The 20588-nt window shown below is 45.1% G+C and overlaps 2 protein-coding genes across 8 annotated transcripts in view; one reads left to right on the forward strand and one right to left on the reverse strand.

Annotated features, from left to right (window-relative positions):
• The window catches only part of LOC128329920 (rap1 GTPase-activating protein 1-like), a 38932-nt gene extending 32530 nt beyond the window's left edge, over positions 1-6402 (forward strand). The window contains exons 6-7 of the mRNA XM_053261850.1: positions 5585-5673; positions 6333-6402. Coding sequence (XP_053117825.1) covers positions 5585-5644 — 60 coding nt within the window. The 3' untranslated portion in view covers positions 5645-5673; positions 6333-6402. The remainder of the gene's footprint in view (positions 1-5584; positions 5674-6332) is intronic.
• LOC128329916 (uncharacterized) overlaps positions 1-20588 on the reverse strand; it is a 481088-nt gene that overhangs the window by 235243 nt on the left and 225257 nt on the right. The window lies entirely within an intron of this gene.

Consider the following 20588-nt stretch of genomic DNA (forward strand, 5'->3'; position numbering starts at 1 on the left):
AATGAGCTCCTGGCTCTCAGGGAACAAATTTGTTCCCTTGAGACCAAGGTGGTGAATCTGGAGAAGGTCAGAGAGACGGAGAGGCATGCGGACGAGACTTTCAGGGATGTGGTAGAGGCATCCCACTCCAGGGCTGATAGCTCCTCTGCTGTCAGGGAGAATGAAGGTCTCTGGCAAGGAAGACATTGGTCTGAGGAAGAGGGAAATGCTCCTTTAGGAGGGAACCCTTCATTGGAAGATGAGCTCATATCCTCTCGCACAGGGGATACTCCTCCGGGGGCGGGGGCCTCCTTGTAGTGGGTGATTCAATCTTTAGAGGTATAGGGAGATGGGGTTGTGACTGTGTGTTGACTGTACGGTGACTTGCCTGCCCGGTGCGAAGGTTGCGGACATCACGCAGCGCCTAGATAAGCTGTTGGGCAGTGCTGGGGAGGAGACAGCTTTCGTGGTGCATGCCGGCACCAACGATGTGGGAAAATGTAGTCGGGCAGTCCTGGAAGCCAAATTTAGGCTGGTAGGTAGTGTATTGAAGTCCAGGACCCCCAAGGTAGCATTCTCAGAAACACTACCTGTTCCACACGGAGGTACAGTGAGACAGGCAGAACTGAGGGGTTTCAATGTGTGGATGAGACATTGGTGCCGGGTGGAGGGGTTTAGATTTGTTAGGCACTGGGATCCATTTTGGGGCAAGCAAGTCCTGTACAAAAAGGACGGGCTGCAATTGAACCAAGATGGAATTAGACTGCTGGCGCTTAAAATTAAAAAGGTTGCAGAGCAGCCTTTAAAATGACGCCTGGGGGATAGCCGACAGGAGCTGGGCAGTATGCGGTTCAGCAAATGCCATCCTTTAAAGTGCGTGGGGACAAAGGATTCAGATAAAATCGAAAGGGACAGAGCAGAACCACATAAAGAGCAGACAGAAGCCTGTGCCAGCTGATCAAAGAGTCAAAAGAAAGATAGCATACACCAGGTGAGAGTTTCAGAGTATAGGTGCTTATATGCCAATGCCAGAAGCCTCCGAGCCAAGATGGGTGAGCTGAAGTGCTTGGTTGCTAATGCAGAAATATATATAATGGGCATAACAGAACCGTGAGAATCAGTGGGACATTATTATCCCTGGATATAAACTCTATAGAAAGGACAGGGAAATGATGAGTATGGTGAAAAGAAAACTGAAAGGGAAAATCAGGAGAGTCACTTTCCTCCAGAATCCATGGAGTTTGCTCAAAACCACAAATACTAGAAGCCCAGTTAGACTGTATACCCAAAAGGAGGAAAGGTGCCACTAAGTCCAGGAGGATGCCAGCATGGCTAACAGGTATTATTATTATTATTATTATTATTATTATTATTATTATTATTATTAATTACATTTATATCCCGCTCTTCCTCCAAGGAGCCCAGAGCGGTGTACTACGTACATGAGTTTCTCTTTCACAACAACCCTGTGAAGTAGGTTAGGCTGAGAGAGAAGTGACTGGCCCAGAGTCACCCAGCTAGTTTCATGGCTGAATGGGGATATGAACCCGGGTCTCAGTCCTAGTCCAGCGCTCTAACCACTACACCACACTGGCTCTGGCGCTGGCTCCACCCAGCTACCGCCATGGAAGCCATAAAAGGGAACAAGGCTTCCTTCCGAAATTGGACGGCCTGTCCAAACGAAGAGGACAGAAAGGAACACAAACTCTGGCAAAAGAACTGCAAGGTGACAATAAGGGAGGCAAAAAGAGAGTTTAAGGAACATTTAGCTAAAAGTATCAAGAGGAACAGCAAAAACTTCTTTAAATACATCAGAAGCAGGAAACCTGCTAGAGAGGTGGTTGGACCATTAGACAATGAGGGAGTGAAAGGGATTATTAAGGAGGATATGGAGGTTGCAGAGACGCTAAATGAGTTCTTTGCATCTGTCTTCATGCAGAGGATACTGAGCATATACCTGTTCTTGAACCAGGCTTTTCGGGGATGGAGGCTAAAGAACTGAGTTAGATAGAAGTGACAAGAGATGATGTTGTAAACTGTCTGGAAAAATGAAAAACTAACAAATCACCAGGGCCGGATGGCATTCATCCAAGAGTCCTCAAAGAACTCAAATGTGAAATTGCCGACCTCCTTGCTAACATATATAACTTAACCCTGCATTCGGGCTCTGTACTGGAGGACTGGAAAGTAGCAAATATAAACACCGATTTTCAAAAAGGGATCAAGGGGTGCTCCAGGAAATTACAGGCTGGTTAGCTTAACATCAATTCCAGGCAAATCAATGGAAACATCCTCAAGGAGCAAATTGTAAAGCACATAGAAGAACAGGCCCTGCTGGGAGAGAACCAGCATGGCTTCTGCAAAGGTAAATCTTGTCTCACAAACCTTTTGGAGTTCTTTGAGAGTGTCAACAAGTGTGTGGATCAAGGTGATCCAGTTGACATAATATACCTGGACTTCCAAAAAGCTTTTGACAAAGTTCCCTGTCAAAGACTCTTGAAAAAACTTTGCAGTCATGGGGTAAGGGGACAAGTACATGTGTGGATTGCTAACTGGCTGAAAGACAGAGAACAGGGTAGGTATAAATGGAGAGTTTTCACACTGCAGGGAAGTAAGGAGTGGGGTCCCCCAAGGATCTGTACTGGGACCGGGGCTTTAAACCTTATTCATAAATGATCTAGAAGCAGGGCTAAGCAGCGAGGTGGCCAAATTTGCTGTTTATACCAAACTCTTTTTGGGTATCAAAATCCAAAACAGATTGTGGGGAGCTCCAAAAGGATCTCCCCAAACTGAGTGAGTGGGCGACCAAGTGGCAAATGCGCTTCAGTATTGGCAAGTGTGAAGTGATGATGCACATTGGGACGAAACCCCCTAACTTCAAGTATATGTTGATGGGATCTGAGCTGTCGGTGACTGACCAGGAGAGGGGTCTTGGGGTCATGGTGGACAGCTGGTTGAAAGTGTTGACTCAATGTGCTTTTTCAGCTGTGAAAAAGGCCAGTTCCACGCTAGGGATCATTAGGAAGGGGACTGAAAATAAAACTGCTAAGATTATAATGCCCTTATACAAAACGATGGTGCGGCCACACCTGGAGTACTGCGTACAATTCTGGCCACCACATCTAAACAAGGACATCGTAGAACTGGAAAAGGTGCAGAAGAGGGCAACCAAGATGATCAGGGGCCTAGAGCACCTTCCTTATGAGGCAAGGCTACAACACCTGGGGCTATTTAGTTTAGAAAAAAGATGACTGTGGGGAGACATGATAGAGGTCTATAAAATCATGCATGGTGTTTAGAAAGTGGAGAGAGAGGAATTCCCCTCCCTCTCACATAACACTAGAACCAGGAGTCATCCCATGAAATTGATTGCCAGGAAATCTAGGACCAACAAACAAAAGTACTTCATCTGCTAATGATCTCCAGTCTGATCCTCCTTTTGCTTGATCTCCTTCCTTAACTAGGACTTCTGCTGCTTTAATAGGCTAAATAGATTTCTTTTGTTCTCCTTCCTGGATGACTTTTTATTTCAATGCTGAATTCAAATACAATCACAGCTCCCCCACCCCCACCCCACCGCCCCCAGGGCTCATTCTTTTCTCTTAGGCAATTCTACTTTTTCTTTCCCCACAAACTTGGAAAAGCCTACTGTTTTGCAATTATGTTTCTAAGACTCCACAAACTTGTGGACTTGGTGTTATCCTTTGCTTCTTCTTTTTCTCCCCACATATCCACTCAATTGGTAGTCTTATCTCGTTTGTCATCTCCATAATATCTATAACATTTCCCTTTTTCCTTCTCTTGAAGCAACTGAAATTGTTCTTTCCTCCCTCATTCCCTCTGGTGCTGGCCTTTTGCATCTCTTTTGCTGATCCTTGCTTCCTTATCTCAAACCTCTTTCCTCTGCCTTAAAGTCTTCAGATCAGCAAATCTTATCTAGTCCTTACTATGATCATGTTGCTGCTCTCTTTTGATTTCTGCATTAGCTCCCTCTTTCTTCTTATATCCTATTTAAACTTCTTCCATTGACTTGACTTTCAGATGCCTTCAGTTGCTTGTTCTCCCTCCATGCCCTCCTTGTGGTAGCAAGCGTGATTTGTCCCTGTAGCTAAGCAGGGTCCACCCTGGTTGCATATGAATAGGAGACTAGAAGTGTGAGCACCATAAGATATTCCCCTCAGGGGATGGAGCCACTCTGGGAAAAGCAGAAGGTTCCAAGTGTTGGAAGTGAAGGACTGTGCACTGCCTCTTGTCTCAGTGACATAGGAGGACAGACTAGTGAGTCAGAGGGCTAGAGGGTCAAGACATTGGTCATCCCTTCTCTACTACTCTGACCCTTTGATATGTAGATTGCTACTCTCAGGAACTTCCTTCCTTCCTGCCACTTCCTCTTCCCCTTTTTTCTTCCCTTTCTTCTCCCTTGCAACATGCAAGGCAAACCCTTCTCTCCCTGCACCATGTGTGCAGAAATGAATCCATCTGCATCCAGATAGATAGATAGATAGATAGATAGATAAGATATACTATGTCTCCAATTTACTATCTAGAATGGAGTTCACTAATAAATACTCCTTATATTGATTTGAAACTATGAACTGGCTCCAAGTTATTTTACTCTCAGCTTACACGCATGTCTAACCGAATTCCACTGTGTTGTGCCTCTGTGCATTCTGCTATAATGAAAAAGGGTTTCTCTTACCAGAGAGAATTCCCAACACCAAGTTCCCTCCCTGGCTTCTCCAAGACAGGGCTGAGAGAGATTCCTGCCTGCAACCTTGGAGAAGCCGCTGCCACTCTGTGAAGACAATACTGAGCTAGATAGACCAATGGTCTGACTCAGTATATGGCAGCTTCCTATGTTCCTATGAGCACTGTCTAGTAAGGGTATCATACTCCCCTTTGGGGTTGGGGCTGTAGTCCTGTGGTAGATCATCTGTCTACATCTCTACAGAGCATCTGCCGGCATGTAGAAATGTTTTCCCGTTTAAAGGAAGAATTTAAATGTACAAGTTCCCAAGTTTATCCCTGGCATCTCCAGGTAGGGGTGGGAAAGACTCCTGCCTGGAACCTTGGAAAGCTGCTGCAAGTCAGTGTAGAAAATACTGAGCTAGATGGATACTGGTCTGGTAGAGGCAGCTCCCTATGTTCCTATGACACTGCCCATTATCTTGTGTTCTACCCTATTATGCAATCTCCTTACCTCCTGATTGCCCTTCTTCCTAATACAAACTCATGTCTACACCGGCATTTTGTAATTGATGTTGCACATCTGCCTTTCCCCTCCTCCACTCCCCTTCCCTTGTGTGCCTAGTCCTCCTGAGGGCCAAGCCAGATGTGATATAGGAGTTCCTGCTGCCAGATCTCTTGTGTCCTATCTAGTTGGACTCTGGATTGTAAGCCTGAGATCAGGGCATGTGTCTTCTTTTTGCTGCATGTAGGACACCAAATAGCTGTTATGGACTCTTTAGAAAGACTAAGATAAAAATCATCATTGAATTCCAAATCTTGAATAAAGGTGAGGAATGTTACAAAATAATAAGCAAAAGGATTTTACTTTTAAATATTCATTTGTTAAAACTTGGCCTTCTTAACTTGTCTGTTTCAGAGAATGAGAAAGTGGCAGTGGAGTATAGCTCTCCCCAGGAAGACCCCATTGACTGTTTAACAGAAGAGGAACTGAAAGGTCTCATCCAGGTAAATTGAAGCCTAATCTCATGTATTCGCAGATGAGCCTCATGTTGCTATGATCTAGCAAGCTCAGCTCTTGAACATCTTCGCTTGATGAGTTGGAAGGCGTGACTAGGGAATGAGCATTCTCTCTCCTTTGAATGCATGGACCTTTCAATTAAATGAGCTACCTGTATGTTTATGTCAGGTGCTTAGACCAAGGACGGACAGGTTCCTCAGGGGCAGGTAGACTGAAGATAGCCGGAGCTAGTTGGGCTGAATGTTAGATGCTTGGAGCCACAGAGAGAGGACTCCCTGGTCTCCTGCTGTCAGATCCTGGCTAAATGTGAGAACCACAGTGGCTTGACCAGAATTGCCTAGGAAATCAACATTCTCAAAACCAGCTTCACAGGGCTCAGCAATCTCAGTTCACCAGGATTATGAGAATGAAGCCCCCAATTTCCTTCCTCCTCAGAACAAGCCTGGTCCAGAAGTCTTTTTAAGAGACCAGGGGTCTCACTCGACCCACTTTGAGGCAGGGAAGCCACCGAGGCAAAGAGCCCCCTACACAGGCTTGGACTTCTGAGATTTGGATTGATGACATTTTGTTCTCAGTCTGTGAGATCTGAGTAACCCAGATGTAGTTCAGACTCCACAGAGTTATAAGCCCTTTCTTTTCTCCCCAGGTGACTGACTTGTCACTCTCACAGCCAAACCCTGAAGGAGAAGAAGAGGTCTTGTCTGAGGAGTCCATGTGTTGGGGTGGGGGTGGGGCATATTTTACACCTGTGCTCAGTTTTCCTCTCTGTGCTTTGAAAGGGCACCTGCCCCTTCCTAAGCACTTTATATTATCTGGAAGCTGGTTCTATTGTGTTGAGTGGATTGGGGTGAAAATTTTATGAACTGATACTTCCCTAGCAGATGGCTTAACGTATTTATGTAAATGAAGCTTGGGTTTTCCCTCCCACTCCCCAGTTATTCTGTTTTTCTAATAAATGTCTTACTAAAAAGAAAATCAGTTGTGTTTCTTCCATTTAAATGTGAGTTTTCTTTCGATATTGGCCTGGTTATAAGCTAAACGAAATGATGCTGAGTAGACATTTCATGTTTTTGGTTTTGTTGTGTGTTAAGGTTTCTAATCTTAACCAAGTTCCAGTAATATTGTTTCAATGGTTAACATGCCTGTAGAGATTGAGTTAGTATAGAAATCAAATTAATAATGATGATGATGATGATGATAAATAAAAATTAATATGATAGAGCTGGGAGAGGTCAAACATCCAGGCAATCCAATCTAATCTCCAATTGTAAGGCAACCACACTAATCACTTTATGCAATCCAGATCCCTGTATGTCAGTCAACGAGTGTTAGTTTCACATTCAGTTCTCCGCAGAGCAAACAGCTCCAAATAGCTCAAGCCCATCAGCTGATTCTCTGTGCATTTGGGCCTCCATTGTTGCCATGGCAGTTCTGTGATGCTCGGAGTTCTGATAAAATGATGTCGCCACTGAGGAACACTCAGACTGTGCAGACACCGGTTTATGTCCAACCGACGTCAGCTATCAAAAAAGGCACGAAATGGCACAACTTGTACAAGTGTCACAAGTGCCACAAATGGCAGAAATGGATATGCTCTATAGTATGGGCCCTGCTGCCAGTGTCCCAACTGTTCATTTTGTTTTAATGATCTTTTTGCAGTTATTTATGCGAGTTGGGCACCACAGCCATAAGTTGGGTGCAGCAGCCATAGGGAATTGTTCAAACCCATGCCGTATCACAATGGAAGTCCTCAAACTTTGGAGAGTCACCAGTCCTTCTGGACTCCACCGTGTGCCCGTTCCCAAAGCGATGTCCTTTTTGTGAGTACTTAAACCCCACTTCCAGAACTCTGAGGATAGAACCCTTTTAGGAAGAGCCTTTCATTAGGAGTGATGTAGGTGGGATAAGATATTTCTTATTTCGAGGTAGCTTGGCTGATGCCTTTAAAAAAAAATTTAATACCCCTCTTTTCTGCCAAAGGAAGCAGAGCAGTTTACACCTAAATAATAACAATTTCAAAAAGGAAAGAAATGGGAATCGCAGGATAAATGGTATGAACCACAAAAACAGCCATAGATGGGGAAGGGGAGCCAAAGGGCTGGGGAAAACAGGGAGCCCAGTGCTCTGTTTACAAGGGGAAAACTGACCCAATGCCTAAATCGAGGGGTTCCCACCCTTGGGACCCCAGATGTTGTCTCCCATCGTCCCCAGGCCACCATGGTGAAGGCCATTATGGCCAACACAATGGAGTTGTAGTCAAACAACATCTAGAGACCTAAGGGTGGAAACTCTTGGCACAGATGACCTTCCTCAAGAGGAATCCAGGGGCTGTTAGAGGCTGGTGGAAACACATAAGACGCACAGAAGCACAAAGACAAACTTGGTCTGACACTTGGGAATCACCACTTGAAGGCATCCCACTTAGGAATATCTATTTCAACTTCATTCCCTTGTCCCCGTCCGTCCCCCCCCCCCCCGGGATTCAACAGGGAATTCCATTGGAAAACAAAGCTGGACTGTTGGGAGAGCTCCTTTTATGTTCTCAACAATTTTGAACGTTAACCATGATAAATTTGGCTAAACCTAAGTTGGTAGATAGCTCAGAACTAATATTTTCTTGCCAGAATGCTGAGGAGATGACTAGATCTACATTTGCCCAGGAGATTGATACAGTTTTCAAAGCATGGGCAACACAGAGAGTTTGAGCTTGGGGTGGGGGAGACATTTGGTAATACAATAAGAATGAATGCAGAATATACTGAAATCTCTTTTGTCGTTTTGATTAGATATACAGGTGAAACTCGAAAAATTAGAATATCGTGCAAAAGTCCATTAATTTCAGTAATGCAAATTAAAAGGTGAAACTGATATATGAGATAGACGCATTACATGCAAAGCGAGATAAGTCAAGCCTTAATTTGTTATAATTGTGATGATCATGGCGTACAGCTCATGAGAACCCCAAATCCACAATCCCAGAAAATTAGAATATTACGTGAAACCAATAAAACAAGGATTGTCAATAGAACAATATCGGACCTCTGAAAAGTATAAGCATGCATATGTATTCAGTACTTGGTTTGGGCCCCTTTTGCAGCAATTACTGCCTCAATGTGGCGTGGCATGGATGCTATCAGCCTGTGGCACTGCTGAGGTGTTATGGAAGACCAGGATGCTGCAATAGCGGCCTTCAGCTCTTCTGCATTGTTTGGTCTCATGTCTCTCATCCTTCTCTTGGCAATGCCCCATAGATTCTCTATGGGGTTCAGGTCAGGCGAGTTTGCTGGCCAATCAAGCACAGTAATCCCATGGTCATTGAACCAGGTTTTGGTACTTTGGGCAGTGTGTGCAGGTGCCAAGTCCTGCTGGAAAATGAAGTCAGCATCCCCATACAGCTCGTCTGCGGAAGGAAGCATGAAGTGCTCCAGAATCTCCTGATAGACGGCTGCGTTGACCCTGGACTTAATGAAGCACAGTGGACCAACACCAGCAGATGACATGGCTCCCCAAATCAACACAGACTGTGGAAACTTCACACTGGACTTCAAGCATCTTGCATTGTGTGCCTCTCCATTCTTCCTCCAGACTCTGGGTCCTTGGTTTCCAAATGAGATGCAAAAGTTGCTCTCATCAGAAAAGAGGACTTTGGACCACTGAGCAACAGACCAGTTCTTTTTTTCTTGAGCCCAGGTAAGACGCTTCTGACCTTGTTTGTTGTTCAGGAGCGGCTTGACAAGAGGAATACGACATTTGAAGCCCATGTCCAGGATCCGTCTGTGTGTGGTGGCTCTTGATGCACTAACTCCAGCCTCAGTCCACTCCTTGTGAAAGTCCCCAACACTTTTGAATGGCCTTTTCCTGACAATCCTCTCCAGGCTGCGGTCATCCCTGCTGCTTGTGCACCTTTTTCTTCCACACTTTCCCCTTCCACATAACTTTCGATTAATGTGCTTTGATACAGCACTTTGGGAACATCCAACTTCTTTTGCAATTACCTTTTGAGGCTTTCCCTCCTTATGGAGGGTGTCAATGATGGTTTTCTGCACAACTGTCAAGTCAGCAGTCTTTCCCATGATTGTGATTCCTAATGAACCAGACTGAGAGACCATTTAAAGGCTCAGGAACCCTTTGCAGGTGTTATGGATTGATTAGCTGATTGGAGTGGGACACCTGGAACCTACTGTTGAACCTTTTCACAATATTCTAATTTTCTGGGATTGTGGATTTGGGGTTTTCATGAGCTGTACGCCATGATCATCACAATTATAACAAATTAAGGCTTGACTTATCTCGCTTTGCATGTAATGCGTCTATCTCATATATCAGTTTCACCTTTTAATTTGCATTACTGAAATTAATGAACTTTTGTACGATATTCTAATTTTTCGAGTTTCACCTGTCCATTCAGAATGGGGAAGGGGGTAGGGACTTCAAGATGAGATGGAGAAGCTTAAATCTCAGATTTTGTGTGGGGTGTTATTATGAAAGCATGCAATTTCCAAGACCCCAAATATATGGATGGGTCGTAAAGATTTGTCATCACAATTCAGCAAAGGAGATTGATACCTGTAAGCAGCCTTCTGCACGCGTCATTGACATGGAAGGAGGTGTGCATTCACACTGTGGCACTCCTTGAGGCTGGATATTGAACTGGCTAGATCCCTTTTGTCATCTGTGAAAGGGGATGCACATCTCTGTCCAGACTTGTTGCTCATGACTGCAGCTGGACTGGAATTTGAGTGCAGGTGAAAGTATCATGCTTATGCCCAATCCCTTAAGACAGAAAGAGAGGCTGTGATCCTGTCTGTGTGATGTTCTCAAACTTTCCTTCACCTCTCCAGGTCTTTCAATGGCAACAGTTTGAGCAAACTTCAGGAGGGCTCACTTTCACGTACGCATCGGTAAGTACTCATTTCTGGGAGTACTGTGATTGCTGACTCTCTGGGTCAAAACTGCACACCCATATGTGATTTCCTTCCCAGAGTAAATGGCGGCAGGGCAGATTTTTGTCAGCATAGGGGGCATGGGCTAAGCCCCCTCCCTCACTGTGGTCTTGATCCAGATCAGGACACAGCTATTTCAGATGTCCTGATAAGGTTCTTATCTAACCTAGTCTGGCACTCGGTCGAGTCTTGCAGTAAAGTGGCTAATATGTTGACTCTACTTATGGAGACCAAAGATGGCCAACTGGAACTGTTGCCAGTTCCCAGGGCAATTTTTACGTGGCCTTACAATATTTTCATCATGATAAAAGGTTTGCTGACAGTTTCCTGCATAACAAAAATAACAATCTTTTCAACTCATAAGAAACAGAACTCTTCTATGCAATTACATCTGTCTCTGATCTTGGATGTAGCATGTCTAGAACACATTAGTAGCTGACATACTGCACAAGGTGATACGTGCTTTGCCGTGTAATGTTTGAGCAGTTTCACAAGAGCACTGCTTCACTAAATGCAAGAATTGTGCAAACAGGGTTGTGCAATTGACAACCATTCTTTCCACTTTGTGCAACTACCTTTGTGCAGTTCTTGTGTGCATGAATGTTACATTGCCAAGCGTTATGTTGCAACATTGTGTCTGAATGCATCGGTTACATATCTAGGGAGCCTTTTCTGCTAGATGACACCAGCTTTATTTTGGAGCCTGCCCACTCATGATGGGATCAGGTTGTGCAGGAAAATATACTCCAACTTTCATATTTTTCCCGGCCATACTGACCACCACCTGGGGAATAGATTGGCCCTTGAGAAGACAGAAGTTGGCCCCTTCCAGCTTAGACAGGGCAATCCTGCATTGTAGAACTCTGGATTTCCATCTAGAAAATGCAGCTCTGGCACAAACGAACTGTTTGACCTTGGGCAAGTTACTCTTGCCTTTGCTTTTCCTGCTAGTTAAAATGGACTCAGCAAATGGGATTGCCAGTGAGCCACCCTGACATGGTCATCATGAGGGTAAATGAGATTATACATACCATACCAATTATGAATGATTAACACTAAACTTCTTTGTGGGTGTAAACCAAACTGTCGCTTAGTGTGGATTTCTAGAATGAAATTGTATGGCTCTAGAACTTCAAACAAACAAAAACAAAACAAAAAACTATTAACGTTCCAGTCTTTCTTTCTTTTTAAAGTTTATTTAGAATTTTGTTCTATTGATTTCAGTGGAAATTCCAAATAAGGTATGGTTAAGATCTCAACCCAAACATAGATGATTACAGTTGCCAAGAACCAATTGAAGAATTGTGAGCTATTGGGGATGTCCTATATATGTTGGGGAGCTGGCTAATTGTGGGAGGCCGAGAGAGATTATTATCTCTTTTTCTCATCGCAACCTGAATTGCAGCCACTTCCCTTTAGTTCCTTTGTAATTGCTAACATCAGCCCTCCTGACAGTCAGGCATGCCTCGCTCTATTTGAAATCAGTGGGTCTAACTGTACTGCACATGATATCCGAGAGAGTGGCCAGCTTTCTTAGTGGCCCTTGCTCTTATGCCTTTAACAGTGCTTGCTCTGCTGACCTTGCAGGTAATGATATTTGTCTCCATGCCATTAAATGCTTCACCTGCTAATTTCTGCAGACCAAGCTGCTATTACGAGTATGAGAGGGGGCCAAGCAGTTTTTTTTCTTTCTGGTCAGTTGGCAGTGAGGATTTCAACACTACTGAGGTGTGCAAATCGTTTTATTTGGATGGAGGCTACAGAGCAGAATTGAAACAAACTCGGGGAGAATTACATTCTCACGCCAGGCTCCCAAGTTTCTAGCAATGCCTTGTTTGCTGAGCCTCAAAGCCAAACTGGACACCCATACATGCAGTTCTGAGCAGGAGCATGGAAGATCTGTTCAGTTTGGGGTTGTGTAGATTGTTGGAAGTTAAAGGACTTTGCGCTGTCTCTTTGTCTCAGACAGTGGAGGACAGACTAGTAAGTCAGAGGGCTAGAGCGTCAAGACATTGGTCATCCCTTCTCCACTGCTCTGACACTATCCCTTTGAAATGTAGATTGCTACTCTTAGGGACTAACTTCCTTTCTCTCTCTCTCTTCCCTACCTGCCCTTCTACCTTGCAACATGGCAAGCCTCTCTCCCTGTACCATGTGTGCAGAGAAGATGCAGAATCCATCTGCATCCAGCTAGATAGATAGATTAGAGAGCTTAACTCCTCACTTTCCTATCTAGAATGGAGTTCCTTAATAAATGCCTTTTATATTGATTTGAAACGATGAATTGGCTCCAAGTTACTTTACTCTCAGCATACACGCATGCCTAACTAAACTACAGCTGTGTTGTGCCTCTGTGCACTCTGCTCTAATGAGAAAGGGATTCTCTCACCACAGAGAATTTCCAACACAGTAGCGGCTCGTGAGCGGGCCGCGGGGGGCGGCGGGAGGCATCTTTAAGGGAAAAGAAAGTTGCTGCTTTCCTCGGCAGCATGCCTCCCAGCAGCCCCTGCGGCGGGGAATCACCGCCGCCACTCACCTGGCATAAAGGGAGCCGAGCCCCGCCATTAGCCAGGTGAGTGGTGGTGACGATTCCCCGCTGCAGGGGCTGCTGGGAGGCACGCTGTGGAGATAAGCAGCAACTTTCTTTCCCCTTAAAGATGCCTCCCGCCCCCCCCCCCCGCCCCCCCAAGCGGCGCTTCACGAGCCACTACTGGTAGATTCTTGACCTCTATTAAAGCTGACCAGTCCAGGCCAGTGGCAGTGGATGAGAAAAGACAAAACAGATGAGCTGAGTGAGAAAGGTGGAGCTGGACACACCTTTGTAGCCTCCCTAGTTTAATCATTGCTATGTGCTCTTTTAAACAGGGACTTGTCAAGTAATGCAATCCAGACCATTGAGATGAATTCACGTGAAGCTGTCCCGTTTGTGCAGCTTATGTAAGTCATTAAGCATAAAGACAAAAAATGGGGATGGGATGGGGGAGCACGGATGGATTAGGTTTCCACCCTGAGGCTCTGGGCCTCCATCTCCCAAGCTTCTGCCCTAGAAGCAGTTTCCCCCCCCCCCCACAACCATTTCTAAAACGACGAGGGTTCTGGGGGTCAGGCCTGCTGCTAGGGGCCACAGTTTCTAAGTGTGGACGCTTTGGCCCATAATTCCGGGTCTGTATGGGGTTGGGTTACTCACTGCTGAGTGATGCTGTGTACTGTGCATGTGCTTCTTTATCACGATTTTACATTTTCCTGGACTGCGCTCAGAGTTCTAAAAGCAAGGCTGAGTCAGATCTCAGTCCTGGAATCTATTCTCATATGTGATGCCTTGTTTACAGAAATCTCTCTGCAAGAAGAGAGGCTAAGAAGGCTAGACAACAGATGGTAAATCAGATTATGCTAACGGGAAATTGCTGATTAGTCTGAGTCCATGATCCTGATTATATTATGTATATATTATTACTATATTACGTGTATTATTATGTAAGTAAATTTTGGTCTATGACCGTAAATAAACATGACTTGACTTGACTTGGCTTCATCCGCCCCTGCCTCCTGGAGCTCCTTCCCGCATTTTGCTAAGCTTGTAACCAATGGGTCTAATTCCTCCCCACTGCAGGGTTCTCAACCATCATCCGCTGAAAGTCATTGATGATGCCAGTTTTTACAGGCTTCCCTCACTGAAGCTTCTGTAAGTACCAGAAATGAATTAGTTATTACCATGATCACTGATTTTTCTGCATCTTGGACAGACACTCCTCTTCAGGGCCACTGTGTGGTCCAGAAGAACTCATCAGACCTTTCCCATATTTTTTTTGTCATGGTAAAATCTGAGGGTACATTTCTGACTATGTGAAAGTGCCTCTGAGTATATGCAGGGTATACGGCACATCCCTGTATCCTGTTTTTAATGCAGGACTTCAACTCTAAAATGTATGAAATAATAATAATAATAATAATAATAATAATAATAATAATAATAATATAAATAAATAAAGAGAGTTTCTTGAAGTATGTGCAGATTGCCAAGTTTGTTTTCAGCCAAGATTTTGTGCCTGGAATATAAGAATTAATGATAATGAATTAAGCTCCTTTGATCATGTGCAGGCTGCTTTTGTGTCATCACCAAATAAATTAGATCAGCCCTCATGCATTTGGTACTGGAGGTCCAGCTTGCTGGTCGGAGGCATGATTTCAGGGCAGGCTGAAGCTGGTTACTCAGTGGTGAAGGAAATACACCCTGCATATGCTTTGAAGCACTCTTTTCTTTAGTACTGTTGAATAAACAGTACTCCAGAGCTAAGCCATGATGCTTTCTCCCTTTTCCATTCTGCCTGATGTGGAATTGTGTGGTTTGAAAGCAGCAAACCCAACAAGCTTCAAGAAATTGGGTCTCCCTAGACATTACTTCTGCTACACCACACTGGCTTTCTCTGTTGGATCTCATGATATCTGGCATTGGCATTGCAAAAACTCTCTGTCCTTATTTCAGAAACCTTAGTTCTACAGAAATGACCCCAAAGATATTAGAGGACCTGCTCCAGACCTCCCAGCAATTGAAGACTCTGTAAGTACTATGTACACCCTTTCCCTTTTGCTGGTTGCCAAACAAGAAAAGAAAAGAGACAACTGGAAACAGGGAGTCAGCCTTGCTCTAACCCACTCCTCCTCCTCCTCCTCCTCCTCAGCCCTCCAAGTAGGTAGATAGGGGCAACTTCAGAGGCTGTAGTTTTTCCTGCGAGGAGGACGGTTTACCAATACTCACACTGCTACCAAGTTGCTAGCCAATCCACACTTCTTGCCCAACATGTTATCAAGTTTTGCTGTGGGAATGGAAGTCATGCTAGAGTGGTAGTTTAGGGAACAGGCATTCCTCAGAAACTTGACAGGGGCTTCTCAGCGAGGTGGTCAGAAGTGACAGACAAGCTTCCCTTAAGCCGGGGGTATAGTGAAGGGGGGGACGCACAGGGACGGAGCGCAGGTACTTCTTACTTGGCTTCTCTGACTGTTGGGGTGTGCATGGCCATGGGGGCTGTCATGGAGAGTGCCTGCACTTCTGAATTTGCAATGACATCACTGCCTGAAGCTTGTCTACCACTACCAAACTTCCCCCTGAAATATGGAGCTACAGGACTGTTGGGTGTGTTGTAAGCTGTACGCTCAGTTTGTGTGGACCAATGGTGAGGGCAACAGCCCTGGCCAGCACCCTGTGTGGGTTGAAGGAGTGCAGGAACATTCCCCAGAATCCTCTGCAACACAGAGATGTTGTGTGGCAGATATGCAGGGAGTCTGCAGGAGACAAAAACCCAGAAAAGATTCCCTGATGGTAAAAAGTTTGAAAACCACTTAGCTAAAGTAATGAGTATCTTTGGGCATCATGTTGAGACATCTCCCAGTTGTGTCTTCTCCAGAAATATCTCTTCATTAAAAAAGGGTTCCTTCCTTCTTCTCCTTCACAGGCTGTGTGCTTTCCCTCACCAGCACTCAAACACAAATGGAGTGGGGCCATAGCTTAATGACAGAGCTTTGCACATGCAGGGTCCCAGATTCACTCTCTGGCATTTCCAGTTAAAATCATCTCAGGGAACAGAGCTAGGATAGACCTCCATCTGAAGCACTGAAAAACCATTGCCAGTTAGAGTTAGAAAGCACTGGACTCAAGAGGCCAAGGATTTGCCCCAGTATAAAGCAGCTTCGTACTTCTTCGGCAAGAAATCATTTCATCAGAAATTATTATCCCTCACAGCAAAGGGAGAATATTATCTCCCTCACAGCAAAGGGAGGAAGATAATATCTCCCTCACAGCAAAGTCAGCTCAACCTTCATCAGTATATGGAGATGAGAATATCCCTTCATAGGGTAGTTTTGAGTTAGAAACATTTTCTGAAGAGATGTGGGGGATATGTGGAGAGGCCCAAAAGTGTGGGTTGGCATGGCACCCTCTTGGAAGGACTGGATTTGTTGTGGGGGTTGCCAGTTACTGTCCTCTCTGCAAGACATGCCAAGAGACTGTGAGGAGTTCTGTCTTTTTCCTCCACAGCATCTTGCCTAACAAGATATTCTGCTGTCTTTGCCGTATGAAGGATGACATTGAAGTTTTGTCTGATACGATAAAGTTGGACTGCACCGACACATGTACCACAAACGAAACTCTCTGCGGTAGGCCTGCGGTAGTTTATGAAATTCTGTATTGTTTTGAATATTAAAGAGCATTTCACAATTTTCCCTCTAAGCAGGGAAAAAATGTTGCAAAATGAGCTCATCGGCAGAATGTACTAAGAAAGAACACCTCAAATGGCAATGACCCAAACTGCACAAAAATCAAAGTAGGTCTGCAAATGTCTCTTTTTGGAGATGAAATAATTTTTGGACCTTTGCTTTGATTTCTGGAGTCCTTCCCTTGGCCCAAAATATGTATCCTTCCTCCATGATTCTAAGTTGGGCAGAGTGACCTCTGAGAGTGTAAGGGCAATACTTTCTAGAGGCCCTTACTATCCTTTTCTGGGCGGGGGGGGGGGGGGTGCGGGAGTTAGCTGCCTGGGACTCTAATTATTTTTCAGCTTCGATTGCCAAACCAGTAAGAGAGCAAGAGTAAGTTCTTTTTACAACAAGCAAACAAACTTGTTAATACTTACTGAAAAACTGAAGGGCAAACAGACATTAGGGCAGCTCACATGATCGGTCCTTGGGTCAGAGAAGCATCCTACCCATGTTCTGGAACTGTGCGCGCTTCCACTTACTGATGACGTGTCAGTAAAAAACAAGGTTTGGATGGGGAGTAGTGATTTGCTAAGCGATATCTGGGCAGGAGAGCTTCATCCTAACCAGCAGCTGTAACATAAAGGTAAAGTTGCGCCATTGAGTTGCTGTCGACTCCTGGCGACCACAGAGCCGTGTGGTTTTCTTTGGTAGAATACAGGTGAGGTTTACCATTGCCATCTCCCACGCAGGATGAGATTATGCCTTTCAGCAACTTCCTCTATCGTTGCTGCCCAATATAGGTGTTTCTCATAGTCTGGGAAACATACCAGCAGGAATTCGGACCGGCAACTTTATGCTCACTAGGCAAGTTATTTCCCCACTGCGCCATTAGGTGGCAACCAGCAGCTGTACCCAGCTCTTTAATAAGGTGGTGGTGGTGGGGGGGAATCTTCCTCCCCAGCTACTGCTTCACAATCACTCCCCCCACACTTGCTTTTTACTCACACATGACTGCTCAACGGGAGTGCACACAGCTCCCAAACTTGTGTAGGATGCATCTCCTACCCAAGTACTACCGATGGTGTGAAGTGCCCTATGATCTTACTAATCAATAAGCTGCATCGCTACTAATAATAACTCATAGTCAAATCTTAGTTGTGTGGAGACTGTCAAGCTCCCTGTAATTGACTGCATAACCCTCTAGCTGTCAAGGCACATGTTTCTTGGCTGCTCAGTATCCCTATGCATGATCTACTTCCTTCCACATTGGTCATGCTGCTTGATTCAGCAGTCACATGCGTATTGCTTTTGTTCCACCAGGATCCATGGAACTACAGCCCTTGATCCCCTGGTTAGGGATGTGCGAACCAGTTCGAATTCGAACAGGGGTGGTTTGATGGTTTGAATTCAAACCAAACGAGCCATCAGGTTCAAGCTGCAGGTTCAAATTCAAACCAAACGGGGGGTGGTTCTATTCGAACCAGTTCAAACCAGTTTGAACTGGTTTGTAACTCCAAAAGTGGGTGGGGTGGTATCTGGCACCCATGGGTACCTAGCCTCCAAACTCCAAAGCAATCGGACACTCGTATGATTTTTTAATGAATTTTTGAATTTTATTTTTATTTTTTCTCATAGGGTACAAAAGAGTAGGTGAAAAGATGAGGTTGCTCCTTCTACAAACAGCTGCCTCTATTGCAGGGCTGCTCTACTTTGGCCCTCCTCCAGGTGTTGGCCTACAACTCCCATAATCTCTGGCTATTGACCACTGTGGCTGGGGATTATGGGAGTTGTAGTCCAAAACAGCTGGGGGCCTAAATTGAGCAGGCCTGCTCTATGGGCATCTCTGTGTTTTCTCTCTAGACAACATGTGGCGGGCATTGGGTCCAGCAAGCCCAATCTTCCCCACTGCCCCACCCAACAGAGGGCAGGCAAGTGGGTAGAATTTGGTAGCTTGCATTCTCTCTAAGGGCAGTGCCAGTAGTCCAATCCTTCTCACCATCAGAGAGAGAGAGAGAGAGAGAGAGAGCCACCTGCCATCTCTTTCCCAGTTGCTCATTCTGTCTCTCAACAGCATAGTGGGGAAGATGGTTCTCTCTCTGGGTAGAGAGAGGGCAGGACAGTGGTCAAAGAAATCAGAGAGACCAGGGGTAGGGGTGTGCACAAAACCAATTTGCCCGGTTTGGTTCGAATTCGAACCAGGTTTGAACCAGGAGGGGGAGGTTCGGTTTTGGTTTTGCTTGAACCTCCCCCAGTTCAGTTTGAATTTGAACCATTTTGAACTGTTTTGAACTGGTTCAAACCTCCAAAAGAGGGTAGGGTGGTATCTGGCACCCATGGAGACCTGCCACCCAAACCCCAAAGCAATCGGACATTCGTGCGATTTTTAATGAATTTTTGTATTTTATTTTTACTTTTTTCTCTTAGGGTATAATGGGACTCGAACCAAACCATTATTCCCCATTGTGGAGCACCCATGGGTTCCAAAAACCACCCAAGCCCCAAAGCAATCGGACACTCCTACGATTTTTTATGAATATTTGAAATATATACATCCCCCCCCCTCTATCTCTTTCTTTAGCCTCATTTAAGATTTCTTTACTTCATGAGCTGAGCTTCAGTGAGGAGGGGCATTTTAAAATCTTGTCTCTGGGCCCACTCCAACCTTGCTACACCCCTGGTTAAAGAGCATTTCACAATTTTCCCTCTAAGCAGAAAAAGAAATGTTGCAAAATGAGCTCATTGGCAGAATGTACTAATAAAGAACACCTCACATGGCAATGACCATAACTGCATAAAATTCAAAGCAGATCTGCGAATGTCTCCTTTTGGAGAGAAAATAATTTTTGGACCTTTACAGGTCTGCTTTGATTTCTGGAGTTCTTCCCCTGGTAAAAAATATGTATCCTTCCTCCTTGTGTTTTGTGCAGAGTGACCTCTGAAAGTGTAAGGGCAATGCTTTCTAGAGGCCCTTACTATCCTTTTCTGGGGGGTGTCAGCTGCCTGGGACTCTAATTATTTTTCAGCTTCGATTGCCAAACCAGTAATCGTACTCCAGAGAGCAAGAGTAAGTTGTTATTAAAACAAGCAAACAAACTTGTTAATACTTACTGAAGAACTGAAGGGTGAACAGATATTAGGGCAGCTCACATGATCACTCCTTGGGTCAGAGAAGCAACCTATCTATATTCTGTAACCTTCCACGCTCCCACTTACTGATCATGTGTCATTAAAAAACAAGGTGTGGGGTGAGGAGTGATAATCTGCTAAGCGATATCTGGGCAGGAGAGCTTCATCCTAACCAGCAGGTGTAACGTAAACGTAAAGTTGCTCCGTCGAGTCAGTGTTGACTCCTGGAGACCTCAGAGCCGTGTGGTTTTCTTTGGTAGAATACAGGAGGGGTTTACCAGGGCCATCTCTCATGCAGGATGAAATGATGCCTTTCAGCATCTTCCTATATCGCTGCTGTCTGGTCTGCTGTCAAGGCACATGTTTCTTTGCTGCTCAGTATCCCCATGCATGTTCTACCTCTGTCCACATTGGCCATGCTGCTTGATTCAGCAGTCACATGCGTATTGCTTTTGTTGGACCAGGATCCATGAAACTACAGCCCTGGGTGCCCTGGTCTCTCTGGTTCCTTTGACCACACTCCTGTTCTCTCTTTTCCCGGAGAGAAAACCGTCTTCCCCACTATGCTGTTGAGAGACAGAATGAGCAACTGGGGAAGAGATGGCAGGTGGCGCTCTCTCTCTCTCTCTCTCTCTCTCTCT

The sequence above is a fragment of the Hemicordylus capensis genome, chromosome 6 (assembly GCF_027244095.1).
Source record: "Hemicordylus capensis ecotype Gifberg chromosome 6, rHemCap1.1.pri, whole genome shotgun sequence".
In the NCBI taxonomy this organism is placed as follows: Eukaryota; Metazoa; Chordata; class Lepidosauria; order Squamata; family Cordylidae; genus Hemicordylus; species Hemicordylus capensis.